This window comes from Erigeron canadensis, chromosome 9 (genome assembly GCF_010389155.1).
Source record: "Erigeron canadensis isolate Cc75 chromosome 9, C_canadensis_v1, whole genome shotgun sequence".
NCBI lineage: Eukaryota > Viridiplantae > Streptophyta > Magnoliopsida > Asterales > Asteraceae > Erigeron > Erigeron canadensis.
In genome coordinates, this window is record NC_057769.1 from 11,210,049 (window position 1) to 11,220,431 (window position 10,383).

The 10,383-nt window shown below is 28.5% G+C and overlaps 1 protein-coding gene across 1 annotated transcript; it reads left to right on the top strand.

Moving 5' to 3' along the window:
• The first annotated feature begins 8,668 nt into the window (after positions 1-8,668).
• Positions 8,669-9,584, top strand: LOC122582385 (cytadherence high molecular weight protein 1-like). The gene is made up of 2 exons (XM_043754768.1): positions 8,669-8,751; positions 8,977-9,584. Exons 1-2 carry the CDS (start codon positions 8,737-8,739, stop codon positions 9,430-9,432), a joined length of 471 nt encoding a protein of 156 aa, XP_043610703.1. The 5' UTR covers positions 8,669-8,736; the 3' UTR covers positions 9,433-9,584.
• The last annotated feature ends 799 nt before the right edge of the window (positions 9,585-10,383 follow it).

The window sequence follows — 10,383 nt, forward strand, 5'->3', positions numbered from 1 at the left end:
TTTGATATGGTGGTATCCAGGATACCTCTACAACCAAAAGACCGTAGAATCAAATTTATTTTTTTTAAGAGAATTGATGTTAGTAACATATTTTTTGAAAATTTTACTACACATGTGCATCATTAGTTTGTACATTCGGCTGTAAATATTGTACATTATAATATATTCATCAAAAATCGTAGTATAAATATCAGCTCTTTTCTTTTTAATTACAAAATAGTTCATAATATTTAAAATGACTTTATACTCTAGGATAAATTATTGTGTAAAATAAATAAACTTGATTATGTCTCATCACATTAGAGAGAGAGCTAAAAAATTTTTGACGAGGGACAATTTTGAAAGTTGTTTATTATATTCATAAGAGTCGTATTTGAACATGTGAAAAAAATTGGATCCTAGCTCGAGAATAGAAAATTGACTCTAAAAAAATATTTGTTCCTCACACCAGATGTAACACTTATAGTTTCACAAACAACTACATTATTAATGTACTACACATTTATATATTCAAACAAAGAAACTTTTTATTAACCTTTTTTTATTCTTTCTACTAAATTTTTTTTTAAAAAGTTTTTATTGATTTTACTCAAAATCAATGTTTTGATGACCATGGACTAATGACTTATAAAGAATAAGCTTATGATAACAAAGATAATATTGGTATGAATTTCATATTTATTTTTTAGATAAAAATTACAAATATATTATTTAAATTTTTAAAAATGACATGATACAAAATTAGAGTGAGGGGCTCACTCCAATTTATTTATTAATGGATAAATATAAAAAAGTAAACTATTTATTTATTTATTTTAACTTTTTTAGAATGAATTTTTATTAAAAATAAGTTAATTTAATCAAATGAATTAAATAAATAACTGAAAAAAATAATAAAAAAATATATGTATATATGTATTTAGATAATTGATAATGTTTTTTATTATAGAAATAGTTGCACTTTTTTACTATAAATATTAACGTGAATAAAAAGGTTATACGTTTATATATTAAAAGCTAACCGCCTGAATATTATGGTAAATATATAAATTTAATGCAACTTAACAAAAGCCTTTAGGTTTCGTTTAGCAAAACCCATATTTTTGTGTATATAATATTTGATGAAAGATATATGAATTATATTGATTGTGTTTTAGATGTGTGTTTTATTGATATAACTTTAATCAAGTATTATATATCATAAACAAAAATATCTATCGTCAAAATTTGTCAATTTTGACTATAAAATTTTATATAAATTAAATATTTTAAATAAGGTAGATACAAAGGTATATTATTTTAATGAAACATACTAAATACTAAATATAGCCCCTAAGCTATATATAAGAACTAACAAGAGGGGTACCCATGTAATGTGGCGGCAGGGCGATGACGACGGGTGATGGTGGCGTTAATGGTGTGGTTATTAATGTAAAGGTAATTGACGTAAAAGAGTAGTATAGTTAATGAAAGCAGACACTCATGAAAATATAATGTTATTGGTATGATATTTTCTTATAAAGTAAAAGACAAATTTATCTGGATATTTATAACAAAACTCATTTACTATGAATAACTATAATTTTAATGGTAAAAATGGTATTTCAAAGATGGAATGTTTAATGGTAAAAAAACCAATATTTTACTTTATAAGGTATTATAAATTATCACATGCAATAATCAATAGAAATTGTTAGACCACAACTTTAAGAGTTCTTATTAATTAATAACTTATTATATGTATAAAAACTAATATTTTACACATTAGAAATTATTATTTAAACTTTCACTTTTTTAGTGAAGCAGGTTTGAGTCATGTAGTTGAGTTAGAGTTTTATCCCAATTAAATGTCGTGTCTTCGGGCGGTTTAGTTGAGAGTTTCTCTTCCTACTAGGTATTGGGGGTGAGAGACCTCTCTAGCGCGGACTCGGTTAAGACAACGTAAGCTAGATTTCCTGCTGCAAACAAATGATCCACATCTTAAAAAATATATATATATTTATACTTATATATGTGAGTATACACAAACTGATCACTTAACATTCTGTGTAATACGAATTTCAATAAATCCAGGATTTTATTCATCTTATTTTAAACCTAAACCTTAATTATTATAACAATTATACATATTTCAATTATATTTGATTACTGTATAATTATATGACTTATGAGCTCCGCTTCTATTAACTAGCCGATACATACGATAACATAACATATTAAATCTATCTACAATTTGGTTAAATTTGTATATAATAATTTATATAATATAAGTTATCCTCGTCATATAAAAATTTATTAAGAGTGAAATGATAAATAATGAAGGGAACAAGAGGTAGAGTATAACTGTGATCCCTCGTGGCAAATCAGATTTGTGGGTCTGAAACTCAAGACTCACAAGTCACAAGCTGTACTATTATCTTTATCTATCTAAATTAAAGGGCATCCAATTTGGAGAGGATCCACTGTGGACTGATATATGTTTATTTCATTTCTAACATATATTATTAATTAATGTACTATGTGATTTGCGACACTGATATGTATGATTTATGTTTTAAACTCACATGTAGTTTTTTTTTTATTTTATTAATCTTTAGTTAGACGAAAGATTCTCTACATTTTACGTCCCTCATACTCCACTTATGCAGATACGGTAGTGTTGTTGTTGTTGTTGCCACTGTGACTGATATTGATCACACCTATTAACCTTTTATAGTTTTTAGATGATATATCCGGTTAAAATATTAATCTGCTAATTCTCATGACAAGTTGATTATATGGCAAATCGTAATTCATTAGTACGCTCTTTTAGTTTCACCTTCCGATTCTATCAATGTCATTATTGTTGGAATAAACATGATTTGATTCGAGTGATAAAATATCCCCAATTGTCAAGTGGAACCTATAAGAGCAAAGCATAATTGCTATTGATTTCGGGTTCTCATAACAAGATGATTGAGTAATAATGGGATGAATTCGGCTGATGTTATGCACGAATTAGATGAGGAAGACACATGAAAATTAGTGAGGGATTAGTGTCTCATTAACCTTAACTTAGGGTTTATGACTCTCTATTTATAAGGAGAGTATTTACACATTCAACCCCTTTGGTGTTTAATGTGTATAACATTAATCCTCATAATTCCAATCATCTAATGGGAAACCCTATACTATGTCTTTAAAAGTAAATAAGCTCATTATATATATATATTAGACATAGGGATTTCAGTTATCGTCAATTATCATATCAGGAATGATAGATGATCAGTGACGGTCACACTAACGTGGTTCTAACAATTATCAGATTGCTAGATAGATTATTAGACAGATTTTTTTTTAAAATAGTTATTATTATGATTATTATTATTTTCATACGTACGAAAAGGTAACTGAAGATGTACACGTTGATGAGTCCAGTCCATGTACACATGATGATGGCCCTTGATTGGAAACTTTAACCATATAGGATCAACCTGTGTGGGACATGGTGCCACCGGCCTACACCACCCCCATGTTTCTTCCTAATCATCATGCTCGCTCAACATTATGTTAATTTTTTCTTTTCGAGTTTTATACGTATCAAATTATTATTAAACTATACAATAGGTTACTTGAGTTGAGTTTAGAAAGTATATATTGGAATGATTAGACATAAGATTGTTAGAGGTTGGATCAGTAATAAACACCATGGCCTCTGAAGACAGAGTTGATGAGTTCGATCCTCATTCCATGTAAAGGTTGGAGGGTCTTTTCTACCCTTTAGGTAAAATATGAAAGCAGCCTTTCTACTTAGGTAGAGGTAAGGTATGTCTACATTTTAACCCCCTCCTCTCCCAATACACCATCAAGGTATTGGGGTTCAAAAGCCGCGAAAGACGGCACTGGGCAATTTTTTTAAGTTAAATCAAGGACGAAATTATATGATCGACTGTGTAACATTATGTTACTCATCGAATTGTCAGGTTATACTATACATTTAGTTTAGGGATAAGTATCTTGTAATGTAACAAACTTTGAACGAATGTCTATAGTAGGAAATAACAAAAGTTGTGTGTATTGTATGTAAACAACTCGAAATTAATGTTTATTGTATGTAAGAAAATGTATTCAACCAATTAAAATCAGACAAGTGGCATCTCTATATGGTTGTCACGTATGTTTTCTTACATACAATAAACATTTTTTAAAGTTGTTTACATACAATACACAAAACTTTAGTTATTTCCTACTATAAACATTCGTTCAAAGTTTATTACATTCCAAGATACTTATCCCTTTAGTTTAAAATGGTCATAACTTTCATACCAAAAGTTCTAAACTTTATTTTTAATGAATAAAGTTGTCAACGGAGAATTATAAGACTTTACGTTTCTAATGTTTATATGGTCATTAAGTCTAAATTATATTTAAGTTATAGCTTATAAATTGTTGAATAACTGATGTTATGATCGGGTGTTACATATGAGTGTCACGTGTATATATTTGGATTTAGAAAATTAAAGCAATAATGAGGTTCGAAAATTAAAAATATAATGAAAAATCGAATGCATGGAAAAGAAACATGATTGTCCCGATACATACAACATGAATTCCACTCATATAAAGATGTATTATCATATTCAAACCCATAAACCATGTGAACTTCCAACTCAACATGTTCTTTACAACCTTCTAAATCGTCAAAGCAAATTTTTTAAATAAAAATAAGTTGATGAAGGTAAATATTAATAGGGGTTAACAAGTATGCTGTTAGAAGCAGCATACTTCCAACAGATTATAAGGGGAATGATTTTGTATTTACACACGTAATTTCAGGAGGAAGATTGTGAGGGAGAATGGATAACGATACATGCTTCTAATAGCATATTTGTTTTTCCCATATTAATATTGCATAAATACGTATCCAAGTATATATTTTTTTATTTTTTCTTTCAATTCAAAGGAAAAAATATAACTAAGTAACTAAATTTTATAATATAGTTAAAAAACACACTTAATTAAATAAGTTCACCGGATGATTGACCTCATCTATAATAACTACAAAGCATTTTGTGGTTTAATTTTTAAAATATTTTATAATTGAGATTTTGATTTGTCAATATAAATCTTCTTATATATTTACACTAGTCTTTAGGCTCGTCCGTTGAATGAATAGTCTCAATATATATATATATATAGGTTTTAGGTAAAATAAAACAAGTATTAATGTAAAACAAATAAAACAATAGGTTTTTCTATAATGATAATCACCATGCATCATAAAAATCATCGTACATCAATTGTTTCGTGAATCTTTGTGCATCAATTTAACCATGATCTAAGGGTCAAGATCTTGTCTTATTTGTTTTACTTTAATACTTATTTTACAATACCCAACCCCTATATATATATATATATATATCAAAGATCAATATCAAGATAATAAATAACAAAACAGTTAAAAAATAACAAAACATGAACAAACAAATTTAAAAAAATAAACTGTTTTGTAGTATAAGAAGATTAATCATAATCCAACTATAATTAAAAAACAAATTAAATTAAAAAGATTAAAAAATAACAATAACATAACAAGTAATCAAATAATATATAACAAACACAAACGAAATACCAAAAATAAAATTAAAGGGATATAAAAAACCTGTGAAAAATTTCCTGAACTTGATTTGTTTATTAAAGATAGAAAAGAGAAATAATATGAATTAGAATGATTAATATAAGTTTATGTTGTATATATATAATAAGACATTGGGAGAGTTTTAAGGATATACAATATCTATAAAATTTAAAAAGATTATTTTGATAAAAGAAGATTTATGATAGAGTATTAAACATAATTATATATATATATATATATATATATATATTTAATAAGCAAATAACAAAATGAAAAAATCTAGAAAAAAAGAGACAGCTTTAGAATAATTAAGAGAGAGTTTTAGGCCTAAAAAGAGTTTTAATGAGTGCCAAGTGTACCCCATGATAAACGCCTAATTTACATGACCTTGATGTGTGAAAAACACATGATTTGTGCTTCTTAATAGACGAATATGAGTACGGTTATGTTTGTTCAGGTCATAGATGACAATTTGGAACTCAAAGGATCAAGAAAGAGTCAAATAGAGTCAAAGAAGTCAAAATATGAAAAACTGCATTTCCATGTCACCGTCTTGCACGTCAAGTCCCAGCGTCTCAGACGCTGGGCCAATTTTGTGTCAACGTCTAGGATGTCCAAAGCAGCATAAAGGAAAACTCCACTTTCTGGGCAAGCATCTGGGACGCTAATAATCATCGTCTGGGACATAATTGAAAAACATAATTAGAAACATGAAAATGGTGTACTTTCATTTTATTGAATTATTTTGATAAGTTCATAACTAATTTTAGCTTTAATCAAACCAATCAATCTATCTATTTTACATTTATGTCTAGTTTATATAATTTGTCAATTAGGTTAACACTTTTTCATGATTCCCTGTAAAAATGATACTCGACTTAAATTAATTTATATATTTGATCGATCCAACGACATCAATCAATAATACTCGACTTAAATTAATTTATATATTTGATCGGTCCAACGACATCAATCACCCCTGCTCTTTTAGTTATAATAATGATAATGATATCATCACTTTGTTTTTTTCCCCTAATATATGTGCTTAATTTTCTTATCACATAAATAAACTTCTTTCTACAATTGTTGTGAAGAATGTTGCAACCTTTCAAATGAGATACACGTGTACATCCTTAGGAAAAAATAACTCATCACTTCATCAATGAATATCGCATTCAAGCTTTTCTTATATATACGTAGGACATTTTTATTGTTAATGCATATCATATACTTACAAAATTTAATAATTTATAATGTACTTCTAATTAATATTATTATTATACGAATCTGCATGTGGCTGAATTTAATATGAGAGAAAGTATCTGTGCGTTGTGATGGTGAGATAATGGGGGTGATAGGTCATAGAGTGTGATAGTCAAATGCCTTAGCCGAACGAGCTCTGCCCTCGGATTTAAAAATTCGTCGAAAGTTTATCGAATGACCTCTCTAATGAAAGAGCATGGAGTTTTAAGAACCCATATAATTTTTATAATTTATCGATGTACGTTTTTTGAGATAAAAGATCTTTGAATGAATTAGAGGAATAAAATGATTTATGGAGGAGAATGAGTGGTTAACATTTGAGGAGAGAGATGAAAATAAGTTGCTGGGTTTTTTCTAAGGGTATTATAGTTATTTTAGGTTAATATAGTTAAATTAGTGAACAAATAATATGGACACTATAGAATTTTCAAAAACTTAATTAGTTGAAAAGTTAAAAAACTTTGACTGGAACAAATGAGGATAAGATAAGACTAATGTGGGTTAAGGTAATCATTTTTATAAGCATATTGATCTTTTTTCACCTCATACATGTATTATTATTATTATTATTATTATTATTATTATTATTATTATTATTATTATCATTATCATTATAACTAATTGAGGATAAGATAAGACTAATGTGGGTTAAGTCTTTGGATATCAACTAAGTTTGCTTATTTGTCATTGTTTTTATCAAAAATTTTCGGGATTTTATACTTTGTCAGATACCTATATCCAGAGTAAGAATTACATAACAATTATAGCGAATTGATTTAGTATTAATCTAAATACAATCTAGTGATTTTTTTCTTCTTCTCATCCTTATGCTTTAAAATTGAATTTATGTTGATGGTTTATTTGTATAGTATATTTTATATATCCTATTTTTTATTTCATTTATTATTACATAGTTGCATGATTTAAATATTATTAGATAGGTAAGTATATTTTAGATTAAAATATATTCATTTATTATGTAACCGTCTTTAATAAATAAATTTACATTTAAATACATTGTTAAAGTACTCTTATACTTCAAATTGGAAGATGTATTCTTTATTTTTATTAGAATTTAACGACAATAATTATTTACCATGCAATGCATGAATTTAAAATAATTTAAAATATAAGCCAACTTCCGATTGCTTTATAATGTAGATATATATTCATTAGAAATGTACATACGTGATGTGATGGCCAAAATGCACAAGGTACAAGGCGGCGTTTTTAGTTTAAAACCATATATTTGTGTAAGTAAATGATATCATAGTACCCGCACGTAAAGTATAGACGATAACGTTCCAATAAATTAAAAAAGCCATACTACTCTATTTTTCATATTTGAAAGCTATAAATATAAGTTAAATAATTGAATTTAGATAAGGTAATTGTATAAGAAGAAAAGTTTGATTAAACAGATAAAGCAAGTATATTTAATAAACTATTAAAGTGTTATAGGTATATATATCAAGTAAAAATGTTAAAAATAAGTGGAAATGTTTATAATAGTTGATAATAACATTAAAGAGCATTTTTGATATAGACTAGTTTTTTTTATTCAAGAAAGGATGAAGGGACAAAATGTTAGGATGGTATTAATAATATAGATATAATTGATATGTTATACATTGATATCATGATATGTCTTAAATAATTTAATTTAAGATTAATCTTAATAATTAGTTAGTTATTATATTATCTCAAATAACCAAAAAGTGAACCTAGCTAGCTCATCTATACATCAAGGTTGAGCTCTATAAATAGGTCTCATATCTTTGTATTTCACTCACCCCACTCTCAAATACACTCATCATCATTCTCTCATTATTCATATACTTTTAGGCATATTCCCAATGGCAAGTGTTGAGGTAAAGAAACTTTATATTTCAATATTATGATTTTTTTTTTTAAAACGACAAATTATCCTACTTATAATAATGTTAAGGTGTGGTTAATTAACATGATTTGTGTGTACATTATTTTAGCTAGTAACAAAAACTTGTAAACAAAAGCAGAATCTTTGTCACCTATATATGTATACATGCATTGTTCTTAATTACTTTTAAATTTTAATTAATAAATTACTGTTTCAGGTTGAATCAGTTGTAAACACCATGCCTGCAGTTGAGAAGCTAGTAGAACCCGCCCCAGAAGCACCAAAAGAAGTCGAGCCAGTTGTTGCTGCAGAGCCATCAGTGGTTGATCAAGAGCCAAAAGAAGCAGAAACCGCCGTCGATACTCCTCTTCCACCAGTGGAAGAACCTGCAGCCATCCCCCAAGTCGTGGCTGAAGCCGACGTCGCTGATGTGGTGGAAGAGGCTAACGTCGAAGCAGAGGAAACAAAGGCAGAGACGACGGCTGAGGAAGAGGTGAAGACTGACGAAGAAATAACTCCTGTTGTGACGAAAGACGACGTCGTCCCTGAAGAAACTCCAGGGACGAACGAGGTGGTCGTCCCAGAGGACGCACCAGTGACCGAGGAAGCTAAAGAAGCTGTTGATGAGGTTGTTGCCACTACCCCTACTGAAGTTGCCGCAACAGAGGAATAGATCGAGTGAGATATATATCTCAGAATTTGGATATGGTATTTTTATTATTATGTTGTGACTTTGGTTTTTAGTATGGTCGAAATTTCGGGTTCTAATTTCTATTTTGTCATAATTCTTCAAAAGCCAATTAAGTGCAAGATATGATTCGATTATAAGGAGTTGGGCACCTCTTTGGTTTGAATATTAATTAATTCGAAGTTAATTAATTTGTTGTCCGTTTGCATCTTATTTCCATATATAAAAATTTTCAGCAAAACGATTATGAAAATTGTCCTTGAAGAACTTCCAAGTTACAAATTGATTGATGTGTTCTATATATATATCTAAAGATGTTAAAACAGCTTGTAACAATTAATTGATTGTGCACACCATCTGACCGTTAATTAAAAAAAAAAACAATTGTGCAAAATGATATATAGATTATTCCTTCTCTAAGTGACTTAGACAATAAAAGAAAGAAACTTGTTCAGTGTCGTTTTTCACGGGTTTTGAGCCCTAATACCTCGACAGTGTATGGGGAGGTTAAGATGTAGGTAAAACTTACCCTCGTTTTCCATAGGTTTTGAACCCTAATACCTCGACAGTGTATGGGGAGGTTAAGATGTAGGCATGCCTTACTTCTACTTAAGTAGAAAGGTTGCTTCCATTTGTAGAAAAGGTCTTCCACCTTTGCATGGGATGGGGATCGAACCCATAATCTCTGTCTCCAGAGGCCAGGGTGTTTACCACTTATCCAACCATGTCGTTTTATCTACAAAACACCAAAATATACACCAATTAATAATCCACCATTAAATATCTGCAATCAAAGCTTAATTCATAACAAAATAGATCCGATGTGGAAGCCAAATATAAGATTTGGTGATCAATTATTCGTGGCATGTTACGTATGGTATTAATTGTTGGTCATCAATTTATTTGATCAATTTTTGATACCTAGTTCTACCAATT